The sequence below is a fragment of the Pistacia vera genome, unplaced genomic scaffold, assembly GCF_008641045.1.
Source record: "Pistacia vera cultivar Batoury unplaced genomic scaffold, PisVer_v2 Contig859, whole genome shotgun sequence".
In the NCBI taxonomy this organism is placed as follows: Eukaryota; Viridiplantae; Streptophyta; class Magnoliopsida; order Sapindales; family Anacardiaceae; genus Pistacia; species Pistacia vera.
The window spans coordinates 108,754-129,664 of record NW_022196733.1 but is presented as its reverse complement, the minus strand read 5'-3'; the positions used below and the strand labels follow the sequence as shown (position 1 = coordinate 129,664).

General features: G+C 35.8%; 2 protein-coding genes across 2 annotated transcripts; both read right to left on the bottom strand.

Annotated features, from left to right (window-relative positions):
• Window positions 1–6,875: 6,875 nt before the first annotated feature.
• LOC116118764 lies at window positions 6,876–7,798 on the bottom strand. The gene is made up of 3 exons (XM_031404737.1): window positions 7,733–7,798; window positions 7,475–7,576; window positions 6,876–7,319 (listed from the first exon to the last, which is right to left on the bottom strand). The coding sequence occupies exons 1-3, from the start codon at window positions 7,796–7,798 to the stop codon at window positions 6,876–6,878; spliced, it is 612 nt and encodes a 203-aa protein (XP_031260597.1).
• A 4,103-nt stretch (window positions 7,799–11,901) lies between these two features.
• LOC116118762 lies at window positions 11,902–12,903 on the bottom strand. The gene is made up of 2 exons (XM_031404736.1): window positions 12,582–12,903; window positions 11,902–12,377 (listed from the first exon to the last, which is right to left on the bottom strand). Exons 1-2 carry the CDS (start codon window positions 12,901–12,903, stop codon window positions 11,902–11,904), a joined length of 798 nt encoding a protein of 265 aa, XP_031260596.1.
• Between the last annotated feature and the right edge of the window lie 8,008 nt (window positions 12,904–20,911).

Here is a 20,911-nt window from a genome sequence, read left to right as displayed (position 1 = left end):
ACGAAGTAAGGGTGAAGGGTTGTGAAAATGTCAATGGATTCCAAATGCTCAAAGATAGGTTGGGGGTTGTCGAGAGTGCTTTTTAATCAAGAGTTGGGGTAGCATTTTGCTTTTTTTTCTTTCTTCGATAATGAAGAAAAAAAAAAAAGGAGAGGAAAGAAAAAATAGAGAAGAGAAAGAAAGAAAAGAAGAAAAAAAAAAAAGGAACTTTATGAAAACGGGTGGAAAAAATGGGTTTCTGGTAACGGAAGAAGGTGGTGCTTTGAGCTGAAAGTGGTTGAAAGAAATAAGATTGAGCCTCTATTTTTGCTTATCTTTTCCGTTCTTTCATAACCTCATAACCTAGCCTAACATAACAAGCTTAATAAAGAACTATTGATCTGAGGTAGTGTGATCATTCTACATTAGTGGAGAGTAGTTTGAAAAGTGAGCCTATGGAATTTGATTCTATACATTATATTATATTTTTAAAATTTTGAGATCAATTCTTTGTTTGTGAAGTTTGTGCATGTGATCATCCGAGTTTTGAGATTAACAGGTTTGTGGAATGATTAATGTGTGAGAGTTGATAATGAAAATGAAATTGATTTTTGAGTTACCTTTGGGCTTGGGTGATGTTTAACTATTCTTTATGTTATGTGTTGTATGAAATTTTTGAGACAAATGTATATCCGGAGACTAATGTTTTGTTTGTTTGTTTTTAATTTTTGAGTCTAGGTTAGGTTTAGTATGAATGTTTGTGGGTATCATCGCTGGAAACCCTCACGAGACTACAACTCGTCCAACTAGGGCCATCTAAGGGTTTAAAGGCTTGTTGCATATGCTAAATGCAACCGTGGCAATCTACGGAAGTGATTTGGGGTAGATTAGATTTATGTTTATTTTATTTTAATTTTCAAGCAAGAAGACATATTTTTTATTGCTTAGCTTGCTAGGGACTAGCAAGAAGCTGGTTGGGGGTTGTGATAAGTGCTTGAAAATACACTTATACTTAGTGGTTTATAGGTATCATTTGTGGGAAATTAGGATTAATTCGCATGAATTAACTTAATTTTTTCATAAACGTACTTTTCGGAATCACGGGTATTTTTGTTGTGTTTTCAGGGAATAAGCCTCAAAAATAATATTCAGATGAGAGATGATGTTTCCGAGAGAATTTTTGATGACTAGAAACAAACGGATCAAGAATCAGAGTTGAATTGAAGAAGTTATGGAAGTTGAAGTAAAGAGAAGATCCTAGATTACGTTTCAGCTTGAGCATGCCTCGGTATTTTGAAAATATCTTGAGCTGTAGAACTCGAATTAAGCCGCTTCTTGGACTTTCGGAAAGCTGATTCAAAGGGCTATATTTCAGATGTTTACCACTTTTCCAAATTGCATCGCCATTGAGTTAAAAAATCACTATCTCTGAAGAACAGTGGAATGATGCAGGAAGAAGACCAGTAGCTACTGTGCCGCGGCACACATTTTCCAGTAGCTACTGTGCCACTGCACACATTTTCCAGTAGTTACTGTGTCACAGCTTAGTGCCGTGGCACAGTCACGACAGCTGGGAACTTTTCTTCCGTTTTTGACTAGGAAAATAGGGTTTAAGAGTCCTAAACTAACTAGAATTAAGGAAAACAAAACCCTAACCCTTGTGGGATATAAATAGAATTCTTTTAGCATTATTTTAGGGAATTCTTTTAGAGATAAAAAAGAGAGAACAAAGATATTCAAGAACTGAAGAAAAAGGGAGATTAAAGAAGGCTTGGAGAAGAAGAATTGGAGGAGATCATCATCAACTTCATTAATCCAACCAAGTTTCACTAAGTTTTTCTTCTTCTTTGTTATTATTAATTGTTATGAATAATACAATGACGTTCTCATATTTATTCATGAAGAACTAATTCTTTTGTGATTGAGGGTGATTTCAAGACCCTAGACATGTCTTGTTTTTAATAAAATCTGCATCTTTTTATCTTTTGATCCCTCTTGGTTATGTGATTATTTCTCTGAAAATAGGGTCTAACTAGATTTTTCTAATTGTTTAAGTGGCCAATTAAATCATTAGGATTAATCTATTAATGCCAATTTAGGTTGTTTAGTATGGAATCGCTTTATTAACCTAAATAACTAATGGTAAAGTGTATGCTTTCATACATGGGGGGTTATCACTCAAGATAACTAAACTGACCAAATGAGTTTAGCCTTGATTCAATAGGTCTCTCGTAACTTAATGCTTTTATTACTTTGAATCTAGAGATCGTATCCTAGGTTATCTAATAAATAGGGAATTGGGTTATGACCATGTCTAATCCAATGACTCAGTAAGGAGGGATAGAACTTATCAACATTTGGTATTTTCTGAGCTGATGTGATTAAGAGGGTACAAAGTTAAAGAGTGCTTTTATTATATATAATTCATGTCTAGTGGTGGCGAATAAACCTTCAATCTAGTTTCTCTTATTTATCTCTTTCGTGATTGTCTGTTTGTTTTATTTTGTTTGATTTTAGTTTGATAGTTTTTGTTGAGTTTTTATAATTTGTGACAAACCCTGTTTGAAGTAGATAATTAATTGAGTTCACAAATCCTCTGCGGGAAAGACCTCTACTTGCTCTTTGTTACTACACGACTTTGCATTAGAATTTAGTGAGGAAAAATTAGGTGTTGCATTTGCACGCATCATTAGGATGCGTGCTTTTTTGAAATCTATTGATGAGAGGGCTTGGAATTCTTGTATGGTTGGTTGGCGAGAACCTAAAACTGATGAAGCTAGTGGAAGTAAAAGAAAGACCCTTGATCGATGGACCAAGGCTGAGTTTAAAGAGTCTAATTTTAACTCTAAAGCACTTCATGCCATTTTTAATGTTGTCAATATAGGTCAAATGAAAAACATTGCAAATTGTAAAACAGCTAAGGATGCATGGGATAGACTCCAAATTAGAAATCATGGAACCGATATTGTGAAAAAGACTAGGCTTAGATGATTAATCATGGACTATGAAAATCTTGTAATGCATGATAATGAAACCATTACAAATTTTCATGGTAGATTATGTGATATCACTAATAAGTGTTTTGCTTTAGGTAAAATCTTTTCTGACGTAGAACTTGTTCAGAAGGTGTTGTACTCCTTGCCGCAAAGATTCATGTCTAAAGCAACCTTCGTTGAAGAAACCTTGACGAGATGCGACTAGATGAACTAATTGGATCTCTGCAAACCTTTGGGCTTAGCTTGAATCGATGGGAAAAGAAATCAGGTAAAGTACTTATGTTGAGACATGAGGTATCATTTGATTCTTAGTTTATTTGTGATACTAGTGATAATGAAGAAGATGAGTTTGCTTTAATTACAAAAAACTTTTTGAAATTCTTGAAAAAGAACATGAGAAAGCCAAATATGGCTAAAAAGGGGAAACAACCCTTTGTTAAAAAAATTTCTGACCAATCTGGTCAAGGAGGATTCTCAAAAAGATTTTTGAGAGAAAATTAAAAGAAAAGCAAAGGAATCAAATGTTTTGAGTCTGAAGGCTATGACCATATTCAGTTTGAGTGTGCGAACACTCTAAAGAAAAAGGGAAAAGCCTTGGCTGCCACCTTGAGTGAAAGTGATGACACTGAGAGTGAGGGTGATGACACTAATAAGAATGAACATTTTCTGGCTTTTGTGGCTAACCAAGAGGACAGTGATAGTGTGTCCACAGATGATTCAAGTGATGTCTACAAAGAGCAATAGGAGGCTTATGACAAGATGTATGAGGCTTGGTTAAAAGCCATCAAGAGGATTAAATCTCTTGAATATGAAAAACCTTCCTTGTTAGAAAATAAGAAAATTTTGAATAATGAAATGAAAGTCTTGTTATCTAATTTGTCCAATAAGGAAATTTTATTGAATCAAACTTTAAATGAACTAACTGAGGCCAAGGCCATTGTTGAAAGGTTTGATGTAGGTTCATATAAGCTTGATGAAGTTCTTAGACAAGGGAAGATCTTTGGTGATGATATAGGTTTGGGATTCTCTTCTGGTGCTAGCACCTCCAAACTTGGTGTGACCACCTTTGTGAAAGCCACTGAATCAATTCTAAAAACTATTACTGCCCCACATGATTAGACATTGATGGTAAAAAGATTCAAACCCATCTGTCATTTTTACCAAAAGAAAGGTCATATCAGACCAAACCATTTTAAACTTATTTCGTATTTGAAAAGATGTATTGAAAATCATGATTTTAATTTAGTAAGGTCACCACTTCAGTCTCTCGTGTCACCACACTAGAACAACTTTTTCAAAAATCGTAAAGTGTGGAAACCTAAGCTTAGTGCTAACTATCTTGTTGCACATACTTAATTGCTTGCTTTTCAAAATGACTTGTGGTACTTTGACAATGGATGTTTAAGACACATGACAAGTAACAAAGCATTATTAATTAATCTTAAACTTGTGGAAGATGGCCATGTTACCTATTGTGATGGGAAAAAGGGTAAGATTCTTGGAAAAGGTTCTATTATTATTCATGTTTTCCCAATGCTAAATGAAGTGTTTTATGTTAAAGGTCTGAAAGTAAATCTTATTAGCATTAGTCAAATTTGTGACAAAGATTGTGTTGTTCAATTCTCAAAGAATATGTGTCAAGTTTTAAATGCTAATAGTTCTTCTTTACTTGAGGGAAAGAGATAAAATGATAAGTGATATCTATTGCCTAACAAAGTTTCATGTTTGAGCACTAAATCAGACTGTGTTGATCTGTGGCACATGAAACTTGGACATATGAATTTCAAAGATCTTGTGAAACTCTCCAAGAAGGGTGCCGTTAAAGGATTGCTAAAGCTTATGTTTCCCAAAGGTAAAGTTTATGGACCTTGTCAACAAGGTAAGCAAACTAAGAACTCTCACAAACCTGTATCTCCTTTTTCTAGATTCTCATGTGTTGATTTTTTAAGAGAAAAATATTATGCATTTGAAGCTTTTAAGTGTCTTGTGAAAAGGTTGCAGGTAAAGCAAAACTTGTTAGAGTTGGTGCCTTAGAGCCAATCCAATTGTGTAAATTGACTCTTTGTAATCATGTTTTATTATCAATAAAAGGCTTTTATCTATACCATATGATCTAATTATACACGTATAAGAAAATGGTATATGTCCTTAGGATGGTAAAACCATGATGAGGGCATCGAGTGAAATCTCGATAGTGAGAACCATATGAGCACATATGGTGGCCATTCTAGAAATGTCTATGGCACCAGTATTATCCTAACCTAGGGCACAGATAATACGGTAAGGCTATTATAGTGTTGGATGATTCTGTCGAAAGGCAACGACAGTCTCACTTGTCAAGACTGTTTGGTGACAACTTGGTGCAACACATGGGTGCTTGCTATAGGCAAGTTCACTGGACCAACCCACCAGAGGATTCCATATGGATGGTAACCCTAGTGTCTATGGAATAAATCCTCTAACGAATGGTGGTGCATTTGATCCTTAGACTTGAGATCATTGGAGCGCCTGGTGCACCGATTGGTGTAGTTTGACACTTGCCCAACATAGTTCTACTTAGAGCTATCAATATGGTAGTGATTGGCTACATCAAGGAGTGTATCTAGACTACGGTGGATCAACAGAGGATTCATCACTCCGGGTACTGGAGAAATTATCTCACTGAGTAATTTAGTAGATGGCAACGACATTAAATCTATGGCCACAATGGGATTGAGTTGTAGCTCAATTCAATCTATTATGGTTGTTAGTCCAATAACTGAATATCGAGATACCAAGGATCTCCGAGGTTGACACTACTTCTATGCCTTGGCCTTGATGAGATAATAGATGATGAAAGGATTGGCTTGCATTGTAATGACTTCTCCAAACGTACGTAAGTATTTTAATCCTTGAATGGATTTACTTTATACATATTTTTGTTTATAAACATGTAAACGGTATAATCTATACTCGAATCTAGGCAAATAAAGGTAATTAATTTACCGATTGAATTTTTGTTTTCCGCTACGTATAGTAGATCAATTACTTACAAGAACATGAACCAAGTGATATTTGATTCAACCCAAATGTAAACTGGCGTGGGAAGAGAGAAAAAGGGGGCTGGAGTTTTTAATTAAATGTGAATGAATGAATTGTTTTTTTAATTCACAAAGTGTTGCACACCTATTCCATAATGGAATAGGCTTGGGCACCAACCCAAATAGTCCTATTTATATTTTAATTATTATTATTATTATTTCAATTGGACTTCTATTCAGAACATAGACAGCCCAATTGACTGCTTTAGGCCAGAAAGTTTTTGGAATCTTTCTTCCTAAAAGCATGCTTCGAACCATATTCATAATAGTTTGGTTCTTTCTCTCTACAATACCGTTCTGTAGTGGAGTATATGCAGCTATCAGTTGTCTACGTATGCCATTTTCCTTACAAAAATCTGTGAACTCGTGTGATGTGAATTCACCTCCACGATCAGTGCGAAGGCATCTTATATATGAACTAGTTTCTTTCTCAACACGACTCTTATAATTCTTTAAAGTGATGAAAGCTTTTGACTTCTCTACTGAGAAATAAACCCAAGTTTTGCGGCTAAAATCATCAATGAAAGTGACAGGTACCTTTTCTTGTTATTTGAAGTGGGGTTGACTGGTCCACAGATGTCGGCATGCACTAGTTCAAGAATTTGAGAAGCCCTCCATGTGCTTTCTTTTGGAAATGGATCTCTTCGTTGTTTTCCTACCAAACAGTCTTCACATACCTTCGAAGGAGCTTGAAATTGTGGCAGTCCATTCACCATTCCTTTTTGCTGAAGAGTTTTCAAGCCATTGAAGCTTAAATGTCCATATCTAAAGTGCCAAAACCGAGTTTGATCAGAGAAGAAAAGCATATTTCTTCTCTTAGCTATTTCTGAGTAGGCAAGATGAACATTCTGTTTGAGGACATTGTAGTCACCATGATTAATCCTCTTTCAGGATGATAAATCTTACATTTCCCAAGTTGTATGAGAATTGTAAGCCGCTTCTCTTGCAGCTGTCCCACACTTGGCAAATTATTCTTCAATCCTGAAACATAAAACACCTCAGTGATGACCTGCATAATTCCATTCACCAGCATTCGTGTATTTCCTTTTCCTATCACAACCATGCTTGAATTGTCTCCCAACTTTACAGAAGTGCTGAAAATTTCATCAAGCCTAGAGAAAAGCTCCTTCTTGCCACACATATGGTTGCTGCAACATGAGTCAAGAAACCATAACTCCTCTTTACTAGCTTCCTCGACATCTACACATGCCATTAACAACATTTCTTCACTAGCTTCTGCATAGTATGCCTTTGTCTCTGTCTCCTTGTTTGGACATTCATATTGAAAATGTCCAAGCTTATGGCAATAGTAGCACTCAGTGGTAGACTTGTCAAGCTTTGTCTGCCTCTCCCTTGTCCTCTTCCTCTAAATCTACCACGACCTCGTCGTCTTTCTCTTGATTGATCTTCGTAAGTAACCTTCAATGCTTGTTCTTCCACAACATGGCCATTCATGCGTTGTTCATGCACTAGAAGACTGCTTTGTAGCACATCAATGGATAAGGTGTCTAGATCATTAGACTACTCAATAGAGCACACAACATAGTCGAATTTATGAGTCATAGATCTCAGAATCTTTTCAATGACCACAATATCCTCCATCTTCTCACCATGAACCCTCATCTTGTTGGCTATAGTAAGGGTTCAAGCAAAGTACTCATTCACAGATTCCCCTACCTTCATGTTGAGCACCTCAAATTCCTTTCGAAGAGCTTGTTGTTGTGCACGTTGCATCCGTGCCATCCCTTGGTACTTTTGCTTCAAGGAGTCTCAAATGCTCTTTGCTGTATCCTTGTTCAGAATGGTCTCTAAGACTGATCGATCAATGGCTTGGAAGAGATAATTCTTAGTCTTCAGATCTTTCAGTTTTGCATCGTCAATCATCTTCTTCTGACCTTCAGTGAGTTCTGCCCTTGCTTCTGCTGTAGGGATCCCTTGCTCTATCAAACTCCAATATTCCTTCGAGCGCAGAAAATTCTCCATGAGCATACACCAGTGATCATAGTGTCCATCAAGCTTTGGAATTGCTAGTTGCACAAAGCTACTTTCAGTTGCCATCTTTACAACTACATGCTTAGAAGACTACTGCTTCTCAAGTTTCGGTCAGGCCTAGTGATGGAGCTCTGATACCAAATGTTAAGAGACTTGTGTATTGAAAGCAAGAATCGGGAGAATTATCTTATTCCTTGAACAAAGACTTATTGGCTTATAAATAGCCTTACAAAGATAACTAAAACAGAACTGAATGCAACCCACGTTTATCAATCCTAAAGACGTAGTCAATGACTAAAGAATAGATCAAACTAAATAGCACGTCCCTTATTAATAGGGAATACAAACAAATCAGTAACAAACTACTTAAAACAAATCAAAACATTAACAACTTTAACAATAGTAGCCCACATCAGCTTATTTTATTATTATTTAATTAATTAAAAATTTAATGAATAAAGTTTAAATAATTGAAGGAACCAGTTAAGGAGAATAATAGAATATATTTTATTCAAATAATAAATATTAAAATAATTGGCACATCTTCATTTTTGTACAAACAATCTGACTCAATCACTTAAATTTATCTCTAATAAACCAATTGGGTGTGCATACTTGTCTCCTCAATAGTCAATTCCATTGACATGTGAGCCATGTTTAGTACGTTGTATTAAGTATAGTATTGTATATTATAACATTGTATTTTATTATATAATAATATATGAAATATAACAAGATGCTTGATATATCTGCATATATATTGAAGTAACTAATTAATTTATAAAAATTGAAGTAAATGAAAAAAAAATACAATATCTCCCTAACCCACCCTTTTACTTGCCATTAGTTATTACAATGGATATGCATTGAATACTTCTACATTTTTTTTTTTTTTTGGTTAAGTAAATAAATTTATTAAAAAAAAAGGGAAAAAATATACATAGGCCTAATAAAAGGCGATCAGCCTATATCAGGACATGTCGAGAGATAGGGAACAAAAGAAAGCAAGCCGATTTATGGCAAAAAAAAAATCGTCTTGTGGCCCTATCTTAATCTTACCAAGAAAGATAAGGATACAAGAGGAGTATACAAAACTTTTTGCAAAGGAACTCAGCGAACCGCAGGACACCCACTGGGTTAGGTAAACAAACAAAAAATAGCAATAACAATCGGGATAAATAAAGAAAATACAACCAATAAACAAGAACAAGTCTTCACCCATCAATGAGGAAACCAACCACATCCAAGCTTTAAGAAGCATCATTCGTCCTTCTCAAATCACCAATGGGGATAGAATGATGGGAAATGGCTTTGAAAATGGTTTTTGGAAGGCCCCAAAAATCCACCAATTTCATGATGCTATTGGAGGCTTTGAAGTTCTTGATGTCCATTGCTTTATCTCTCACCACACATTTGATAGTATCGATGATAGTTTGGGCATCTTGACACTCATTCCCAAACATTCTACTATTTTTTTCCCTCCAAACCCAATAGACCATAGTCCCCAAACAAAGTTTGCCAATCATGTATTTGATCAGTTTTTTTTACCTTTCCATCTCATTGTCAAGTGGTGTATACAATCATGCCAAGTTTTAGTAGAATAACCCATATCTAACAAAGCTTGATTATATTACACCAAATGGTTTTAGTGAAAGAGCAATTAAAGAAGCGATGATCAAGATTTTCCATACCAAAATTACAAAAGCAACAATTAGCTTAAGAAATAATCCCATGCCTCAATAGTTTTTCCTTTGTAGGGAGTCTTCCTTTGATTGCCATCCACAAGATCATTGAGTGTTTAGGAATGGCTTTCTGAAACCACACCAAATCCCTCCAATCAACCATTGGTCTTCTCCCTCTAATTTCCTCCAAAGCCAATTTGTTAGAGAACATACTCGAGGGCGAAGGAGTCCAAACCACTGTATCATCATCATTGGAAGGAGAAAAATTTAATGAATTCCTCATATCCATAAGATCCCAAGAATTTGCAACCGGCCACATCAAATTACAACCATCAATCACAACACTCACCATGGCATCTTTGGGAATCCTACATCGGACATAATTCTATTTCCATACTTACAAATCAAAGGGCCCTTGGGGTGCCAATCATCAAACCAAAGAGAAGTAGTTTTACCATTCCCAATCATGCTTTTAATTTTTACCCTAGCGAAATTCCTAAGATTGAGAATGTTTCCATGACCAAGTGCAATCATTGGGCGTTTTGATTTCCCATAAACTCCTATTCCTCAAGAGATAAACCCGAACCCATTGAACCCAAACATTATGTTTTCTATGGTTGCAAAGGTTCCAAATATGCTTTTGAGTAGCCGCAATATTCCACTCCTTAGATTTCACAAAGCCAAGACCACCTTGATTTATAGGCACACAAATTTCATCCCGAGATATTCTAGCCTTTTGTCTTTTCAAATCAACCCCGAACCAAAAAAAGGCCCTTAAGTGAGCATCAATTTCTTTATGGACTTTGGAAGGAAGAAAGGGAAGCCCAATAGATTTGAAAACTCCAAAGAATGGACTTAATAAGGATAGCCCTCCTCGCATAGGGTAAAAACCTACTTTTCCAAGAGGAGATTCTTGCCAAAATTTTATCTAAAAGGGGGAGCATTCCCCATAGGCTAACTTAGAGGTAAGAAGGGGAATTCTTAGATATCTTATGGAAGTTTTCCCTAGGTAAAGCCAACATCTCTCAACAACTCTCTTTTCTCATCACAAATCACCCGGAAAGGAAGATATAGCTTTTTCTCGGATTAGCTTTCAAGCCCAACCATTATTCAAAAGTACATAAAATATTAATGAGGAGGAATAAGGAATTACCATTAGCTTTGCCAAAAAGCATAAGATCATTTGCAAAGCAAAAGTGAGTCAGCTCCAATTTTTTGCATCTCCAATGGAACTTGAAAGTTGGGTTTACCGCCACTTGATTTAATAACCGAGAATGAACCTCCATCACAATAACAAAAAGATAGGGGGAGAGGGGATCCCCTTGTTTTAGGCTTTAGAACTTCCAAAGAAACCCACAAGCTCACCATTAATAACTGCTAAAAACTTGGGAGAAGTAATACATTACTCAATCCAATTAATTAAAGTGCTAGGGAAACCAAAAAGCTTGAGGACTTGGATAAGAAACTCCCAATTAACTAAATCATAGGCCTTCATCAAATCAATCTTCAAAGTACATCTTTTCTCCTTGGCCAAAGGTCTACTGTAGTGATGAACCAGCTCTTGATACAAACGAATATTATCCCCAATCCTTCGATCCCCAATAAAAGTAGCTTGGGCTCGATAGATAAAAAGAGGCAAGCAACTCTTAATTCTAGTTGCAATGATATTAGTAATGCATTTATAAAGAGTATGTTTTCCAATTTGACTTCTCTAGGAGGTGTGAGTTCCCCATGGTCTATATCCCCCTCATGACTTATATCCCTTCGAATTTCCATGCTCCCCTTCTCAATGTTTCTCTCACCTATTTTACACATTCCATCCATATTAGTACCACACCCATCATCTACATCTCTTTTTCCCTTCTCATCATCATTAGCATTCATGGCTTCCTTACCCAAAGCCGTTGCACCACCCTCATTTTCACTCTCTAGCCCAACCTCAATACCATTAACACCAATCCTCTCTCCCTCATTGGCCACATTACTCATTTCCTCACCCTTTTTGAAAAGCACCGCAAAATGGTTCACACCCACACAACTCTCCTTACTCACTTCTCAGGGACCACTTATATTCTTCTCAGTGGCATTTTGTTTCCGTTCTTCCACATGAGAAGTAGTCGGCTTTTTGGGTAGCAAAGGGTCGGTTTCCTTAGGAGCTAATTGAAAAATTCTTTAGGCATGCCCAAAGGTTTTGCACCATGCACAAGTAAAGGGTTTCCACGAATACTCCACCTTTATACTAGCTATCTCCCCATTTGGTAACTTTAACTCAAAGGACTCCTTAAAATCCGAAGAAGAATCCATCTCTAGACAAACCTTAGCAAAATCAAGCCTTGCACCATATTTGGTTATTATATCCATGTATAGGGGCACTCCCACAACACTTGCAATGTGACTCAAACCCTTAGGGGTCCAATACTCAAGGGGAACTCCATGGAATTTTGCCCAAATGGGCACTCTAGTCACTCCATTCATACCCGAGATCAAGTTTGGACACCATTGCTTCAAGAATAATAGCTGACCTCCTATAACGCATGGACCACTCTCCAACACCTCCAATTTTGTCCGCTCATCCAAGAACTTGAAAATGCATCCCCCATGCCCAAAGGAAATCACCTCCACAACACTAAACCGCTTCCAATTCTTGTCTACAAAATTCTTAACAATAAAGTAAAACATCTTTTTCCAAGGAAAAAACCAACAATGCAATTGTTCCACTTATCAACTCCTTCAACCGTAACTTCGGTTGAAATAGTTACTCTAAGATTGGCACCCTCATTGCTCAATTTTGGGTTGATAAACTCAAAAGAAACCTTAGCCCTTTTTGAAAAAAAGAATATTACTCCACACACCCCTCTTCCCGACACCAACAGGTTTATCTTCGAAGCTATTAGAAGAAGCCTTTGGTTCAACCGACACTTCAATTTTACTCACCCCACTTTCCATAGCAAGAGAACTATTGCTAAGAGGTTCATTCCCCTTACCCGATTTATCCACCCCACTAACACAGCTGTCCATAAGGTGCATAGAAGAAATAAGAGCCTTTTCCTTCCCATCACACAACTTCACACTCTCTTCTTGATTACCAATAAAACAGCCCGAGAGAATAGCATCTTTGGCTACCCAAATAACTTCACCTACCTCATACTTGCTTGAACTTGAGCCCTTCATCATCTTGACTTGAATATAGCCTTCATTAACTGTAAGTAAATCGACGGGGTAAACATAGAGGAAAACAAAATTTTTTCCCGTCGATTACTCTGAATAACCCAAGATCAGGGTCTGATATGTATATATTTTACATGCTTAAATTGAAATAACATAAAACCAAACAAGGATCAGATCATACCAACGTTTAGAGGCTCTGTCAATATCTCTGAACGCGATCTCGCTACCGATCCAAGTATAGGACCGAACTCATGTTTTCCACATGAAGACAATACAACAGAGACCAAAGATTGGTTTTGCTAGAACCAATCCTTGACTTTAAGGTTTCAAGGTTTGGAAGAAAGATTGAAAAAGAAAAGAAGAGAAGAGAAAATATTTCTCTCTCAAATTCACTCCCACGGACAAAATGAATGAGAATCCCTGAAAACCTATTTTGCTTTTCTTCATATAGAGAAGCCAAATATCAATTCTACCCCCAAAGTTTAGCAACAACCCAAACTTAGGTGGAATCGCTCATAGGTCCCTGTTTAATTATTTAATTAAATATTGATATTAACTTCAATAATTAAACTCGTAATTTTGCTTAATTATTCCAACAAAATTGGACACAAGCTACAACCTTAGTAAATTTAATTACATAGCAAAATTATCAATATGCCCTTTCATCCAAAAGATGAAAATACCCTTCCATAGTTAACCATCCTTAAACTGTCTCTTTAGTGTGTGACCCGTAGGCTCCTCATCATACCGACAGTGAGTAGTATCACATTGACACCAATCAATCGTCTCAATACACACAGACTAAGATCGGCCCCTAGCAAGGCATCATGGCCACTCGATAGATTCGGATTCAGCCAAATAACTATCTGTTAACGAAATGGTTACCGTGTAATCAAAACCTTTCATCATCTGTTATCTCATCGAGACCAAGGCATAGAAATAGTGTCAACCTCAGTTATCCTTGATATATTTATATTCAGTTACTAGACCAACGACCGGAATAATAAATTAGATTGAGCAACAACTTAATCCCACTATGATCACAGATTTACTGTCATTGTCATTAACTAAATTGCGCCATGAGATAACTTCTCCCATACTCGGAAGTGATGAATTCTCTATCGATCTACCATAGTCTTGATACACTCCTCGATGCAGCCAATCACTACCGTATTGACAACTCTGAATAGAATTGTGTTGGGCTAGTTCAAACTACACCAATCAGTGCACAAGATGCTTCAGTGATCTCAAGTATAAGGATCACATGCACCACCATTCGTTAGAGGATTTGTTCCATAGACACAGGGGTTACCATCTATATGGACTCCTTTGGTGGGTCAGTCCGGTGAACTTGCCTATAGTAAGCACCCATGTGTTGCACCAGGTTGTCAGCAAACAACCTTGACAGGTGAGATTAGTCACTGCCTTTCGACAAGGTCATTCAACACTATGACAGCCTTACCGTACTATCTGTGTCCTTGGCCAGAATAATACTGGGGCTACGGACATTTCTAGAATGGCCACCATATGTGCTTATAGGGTTCTCACTATCAAGATTTGAAACACTTGATACCCTTGTCATGGTTCTATCATCCTAAGGACATATATTATAATACTTTCTTTCTAGATAGTATACTCCTAAAATAATTAATAAAACTCATTAAAAATATATATAAGAAAATACACATATAAATGAGTAATAAAGTATGGGCCCATATTTAATTTTTCTTTATATACAAATATTTACAAAATATACTCAAAATAGCAACTTGACAGTGTAGCCCAATCCCTTCCACTGCGTGACATTCCGAGTGACCGCCACTCACCTATTACCTGCAAAAACATTGAAAACACCGGAGTGAGCACTAATTGCTCAGTAAGCAAACCCGCTATGCTACCCTTCTCTCTCCATTGATTAAATCCTGAATTTTCTTTCCTTACAATTCATTTCCTGAGTATTATTTATTCTTTCTCCGTTCTTCTCTCTGTTCTTTCTCTATTCTTTCTCATCCTTTCTCTGTTTGCTCACTGTTTTTCTCTCAATTTTCTAATTTTTCCCTACTCACGTTAATGAGCATGGTATTATGCATATTTATGATGCAAATGCACAAATGCATAGATTATGCATTTTCTTTTCTATTTTTCTTATTCTGTTTTCTTATTATGTTTCTTATTCTTTATTTCTTTTCTCTATATTATTTATTTTCTTGCCGATCGGACTCGGTTGAGGCATGGATTTTGATCCTTGGCCGTGTGAGTGAATTCTCTAATTCTGGGTACAGTCCTCATCTACACGCACTTTTAACGGACTGTACAATTCTTCTTTCTGAATTCTGAGGCTGCTCACTAAAGGCGGCGTGCATGTGGGACTCTGTCACTCACGGGCTCCCCATCGCAACAACCTTCTCTTCTTTTTATCTTTTCACACTTCTTTAACTAAAATTTCAGATTTGAATATCTTTAATATTCTCACTTCTTTCTATTTTCTCTTTACCATATTTTAGTGCTTTTTCATGCTCTTATGAAGATGTATGTATGTAGATGGTTTCATGCTTATAATTCTTTCTAAATGCTAATGTTTAAATGCAAGGATGCCATGTAGCATAAAAATAAGTTTCTCTCTACCATCTACAAACTCATATCAATTCATAAATGAATAAAACCCATGCATACACTTCTCTTGGACATTTCATCAAACATATTGCATGCATAATCAAACTCTAATTTGACTATAATTCTATCTATTTCCCAAGCCACCAATATTTGGAGTAAAACTCCCTTAAACAATTACTAAACCTATCCAAAACAATACACTCCCAAAAATTCTACTCGACTCTTTCTAACTTCAACCAAACTTCAAGTAATCATCATACAACCAGAACCACTTCTCATGACTAAATTCTCTTCATCAATAATCACCAAACTCATCAATAATTCATCAATTTCATCAACAATTCTCAAATCATAAGCATATACATGTATGTAAAATCTCTACACACTTGATTTCTCAAATCATAACTTGGGTGGGATTTACTTACCTTGATATGAGCAATCCAACCCCTTTTGAATCTTCTTTGATCAAACTCTCTTCTTCTTGAATCCTATGAGCACAAACCATCAAAATTCAGCACTTTAAAAATGAAAAATCACTTCTTAGTGCAAGGATCTTACCTAAAGTTGCTTTGGATTGAAAATCCATTAAAAAATACCCAAAATCTATGAATTCTTTTGAAAAAGAAGTTAAGAAATTGAGAGGATTTGGAGGAGAAGTGGTGTGAAAATGGGTTGAAGAGTGGCTAGGGTTTCACTCTTCAATCCTTGATATAACATAAAAATATATATTAGTTTCCCATTTTGCCCTTGCACTTTCTTTAAAATTCCATCTATGTTCCTTAGTCAATTACCATAATGCCCTCATTTTTATTGCATTCTCCACAATTCTATCTCTTTTCACTCCCCACTTTTTCAACTAATTTTGAGTGAAAAGACCATTTTACCCTTAATGCAAGTTTAAGGCATTTTCTTCACATTTTCTCAAAATAACTTTAGCAAAAATCAACTAAAGGTATAAGAGCATAAATTAAATTACGTACCTCCATGTGGGCGTTACATATATCAATACATACAACTATGATTTACATGATCTAGTAGATAATGGCTTTTATTGATCAATAAACATTATTACAAAGAGTCAATTCTACAATAATTGACTGGCTCTAGGGCACCTACTCCAACAATCTCCCACTTGCACCATAGCCAATCATCCATGTATTTGACATCGAATGACCTAAGTGCCCATCATGATTCTGATGCAACAGAAACTTCAACAATGGGTTAGTAGGTATTCTGCAAATCTACACATTTGCTTTCTGATCGATCTCATAGATCAGATTGAATCAACTAAGTTAGTGGTTGGATTACTGGTGAGACCGTGATTCCTTAGCCACAACAATAGCTCAATTGCTATCGCAGTAGAACTTTACTGGATCAGCAATGCTTGGAACCACATCAAGTTCAGTAATGAACTTCTTGATCCAAACCGCATACATGGCTGCATTAAATAATGCGATATACTTAGCGTCAGTTGATGAATCCGCTCTAGTACTCTGATTCGAGCTCACTACAGCTTTATTGAGACAAAATTTCAAGCGAAAATCATCTTTATCTGTTTGGAAAATAGCATCACTGTATCCTTTTATAGTAAGCCCATCTTCCTCTCCATGATCCAAGAACATATCCTTAATCCATTTTAGGTATTTAAGGATGTCCATTGACACTCATCCAGTGTCATTCACTTAGATCTGACTGATATCTTCTATAAGTGCAGAATGCACATAAGAGATCAATCTAAGTACATATCATCACATTGCTCCTTTGGATCCGATTAATATCTTCTGCATGTGCTTAACGCACATGAGATATCAGTCTAAGCATGTAAAACCGCTCCCCAGTCAAGTACCCTTTGAATATCCCTTTATGAGAATCTAGAGAATTCATGTCTTAGGAACGAGTTGTATTTAGAAAACCTGTGCAAGAATGATAATAATGTCCGAAACATTACTATAAGATGTATCGTAGGATCAAAATTTGCACATTCAAAAATAAAAATAAAAACTTAAATTCATTTGAGCATCAATCAATCAAAACATATTAATGCTATTTTCATTCATGTGGTGGAAGCTTCAAAAAGGTGTTTAAAAAACATTTGTCATTTACATTATTTACATCAAGATAAAACGTCAGGATGACAATAAATTATCTCCCCTCATGCATAGCCTTGCCGTCTCCAGCATCCCTCGCTTCTGAATTACTTGTAAAACATTCAAACATGAAAGGGTGAGCGCTAATTGCTCAGTAAGGAATGATCCATTTAATACCAATTATGTTATTTGACATTCATTCAAACACATTCATTCACATACCACACCTCTTTTGCATCTAAGTATGGTTCCTTTTCTTTACTAACTCATATACTTTTCATCATCTTCCCCATGGTCATATAAAACATCAAGTGTACACATACAAATAAGTATGTAAACATAGTGCATACACATCACATGTCATGACATAACATTTAAATATCATCTAACATGAGTACAAATCATCTCATGATGTAAATAACATCATAACTCATGTAATGAAACTAAATGCATATGAATCATCCAATGTCTAGCTGATCGAACTTTTCTTAGTGTCTTAAGCACTTCATATCATCTAGCCTCAAATTCATCTAAAGCTCATATCACCGAGAGGCGTGCTTATGCTTTATTTAGCATCTAAAGCATATATTCATCTTTCCTCAACCGGTATACGAGGATATGCCTACTCATTTTCCATCCTGTCTATATGCATCTCTAACATCTTATGGCATGTAAATACATGTTTTAGTGAGCTTAACACTTTTGATTCATCTATGGATTATCAATCTATTTACATTACCTCTTGCTCATATTCATTATCTTAAAACATATATTACATTGCATCTTCATGCCATTTCATAACATTAATCATGCATTCGCATCCATGACCATGTATATCTTTCAAAGATCATCTAACTAATGGGTAAACATTAGTACATGGCTTAATCACATCAATATATAATCAATTCATAATCATAAGAATTAATTATGTTAAATCTTAAACTTTAATAACTAGAAGCTTATACTTCAGGCCATTATCCATCCGTTTCCTAAATGAATTAGCTCTTAGCCTAAACATAAAAGTTATAGGCCATGTCTTAAATTGCTAGTGCTTCAAGAATAATCTCATTTCGATTTTTATAACTCAAGTTATGGTCGAAATACTGAAGCATGTTTAACATAGCCCCTAAACTTACCAAATCCAAATTTTTCTTATTAAACTGTGCCACATCAATTCCTATTGACAATTCACCAATAGGTCAACTTATGGATCAAATAAACCTCCCCTTAATAGTCTTTGACATCTTAAAGGAAGTGTAAAATCTCACTCCCATGATCATCCATCATTGCTATAACATTGTAAGTTAATACAAACAACACATCAACACTTCTAATAACAACCATTTAACACCATGTGGCCTCAAATACTAAAAGTTTTGCCACAATCAACATCAATAATTCATTTCTTCAATTAAAATATAACAATTCATAAAACATAAATGGCAATAACTTCATGTATAATGAATTCAAGGCAACAATAACATTAATGAGTTCAACTACACTTGCCATTAACTAATTCTATGCCTGAAAACCTTAATTTAAGGTTTCATTAAAATCTACAAACCCTAGCATAATTCCTAAAATCATGGGAGGTTCTTCCTTACCTTTTTAAAGAATTCCCCCACCCAATCCTTTGTCCGTTATCTTATTTTACACCTTATTCCTACATATATAACATTATACCTTTACATCTACCTCAAATCTTCAAATCACATCAAAACTAGGGCTTTTATTCCTTACCTTAAACCCTTCAATTTGAAGATCCAAGGCTCCTGTCTTGTTCTCCTTGAAAAATTATGCAAAACTCCTTTAAAACTTAGAGAGAGAAAGCTTGTTTCATGGAAGATTTGAGAGAAAATGCAAGAAAGGATATCTCTTTTGGGTTGAACGAATTTCCTCTCATTTATAGAAAAAATTTCATTAATTTTCCAAAATTATGCTATTGATCCAATTATTTTAATTGTATAACTCATAAGTCCTTAATTCTTCATATAAGGGCATTTTGGTCATTTGGCACTAAACATAATTATTACTTAATTAATGCCATTAAATGCAATTAAGTCTACTCATCCTTGACATTTGTAATGCTTATCCAAGGGCAAAATGAATTGATTCATACCGTTACAATTGAATTGACTATTTTGCCTTTAGTTATATTTTATGCTTTTTAACATAAAATTAGCATCTAAAAGACTATTTTGAGTTGGGAACATGCCTTTGACATCTTGGGTATTACAGAGCATACAACATGACATCGCTCAGTTGGATCCCATTAATATCCACTACAAGTGCTTAATGCACATGAGACATCAATCCGAGCATACAACATGAAATTGCTCACTTGAATTCGATTGATATCCACTATAAGTGCTTGATGCACATGACACATCAATCTGAGCATACAACGTGGCATTGCTCACTTGAATTCGATTAATATCCACTACAAGTGCTTGATGCACATGAGACATCAATCTGAGCATACAACATGACATTACTCATTTGATTCAATTGATATCCACTACAAGTGCTTAATGCACATTAAATGTCAATCTGAGTATACAAGATGGATCCACTTGCCGAAGCATATGGGATCCTCTTCATTCTATCTCTCTCAATGTGTGGTTTAGGACATATATCCTTAGAGAGATAAACACCATGTGCCACCGGAAGAAATCCCTTCTTGGATTCTTCCATACTGAATCTGTTCAGTACCTTGTCTATGTACTCTAACTTACACTAAGCAACCTACCTAATCTACCACAATAGATCTTTATTCCGAGAATGTAGGCTGTTTCTCCTAAGTCCTTCATGCAGAAGCACTTGGATAGCCAAGTCTTTACCAACTACAAGTTTGGTATATCATTCTCGATCAGAAGTATGTCATCGGCATACAACACTAGGAATGTCACTACGCTCCCACTTACTTTCTTGTAAACACATGCCTCATCTTCATTCTTGATAAAAACCAAAGTATTTTATGGCTTCATCAAAACGAATGTTCCAGATCCTTGAAGCTTGCTTGAGTCCATATTTGGACCTCTGCAACTTACATACCTTATTAGCTTGCCCATCAAGAACGAAACCATCAAGTTGTGTCATCTACACATACTCTTCAAGGTTTCTGTTCAGGAAAGCCATTTTGACATTCATTTGCCAAATCTCATAGTCTTTAGCTTGTCCATCGAGAGTGAAACCATCGAGTTATGCCATACACACATCCGCTTCAAGGCTTATAATCAAGTGCTTTTGTAAATAAATTAATCAATTGGGATTTTGTGTTCACATGAGCAAGTGCAATGATGTTCTCCTCAATT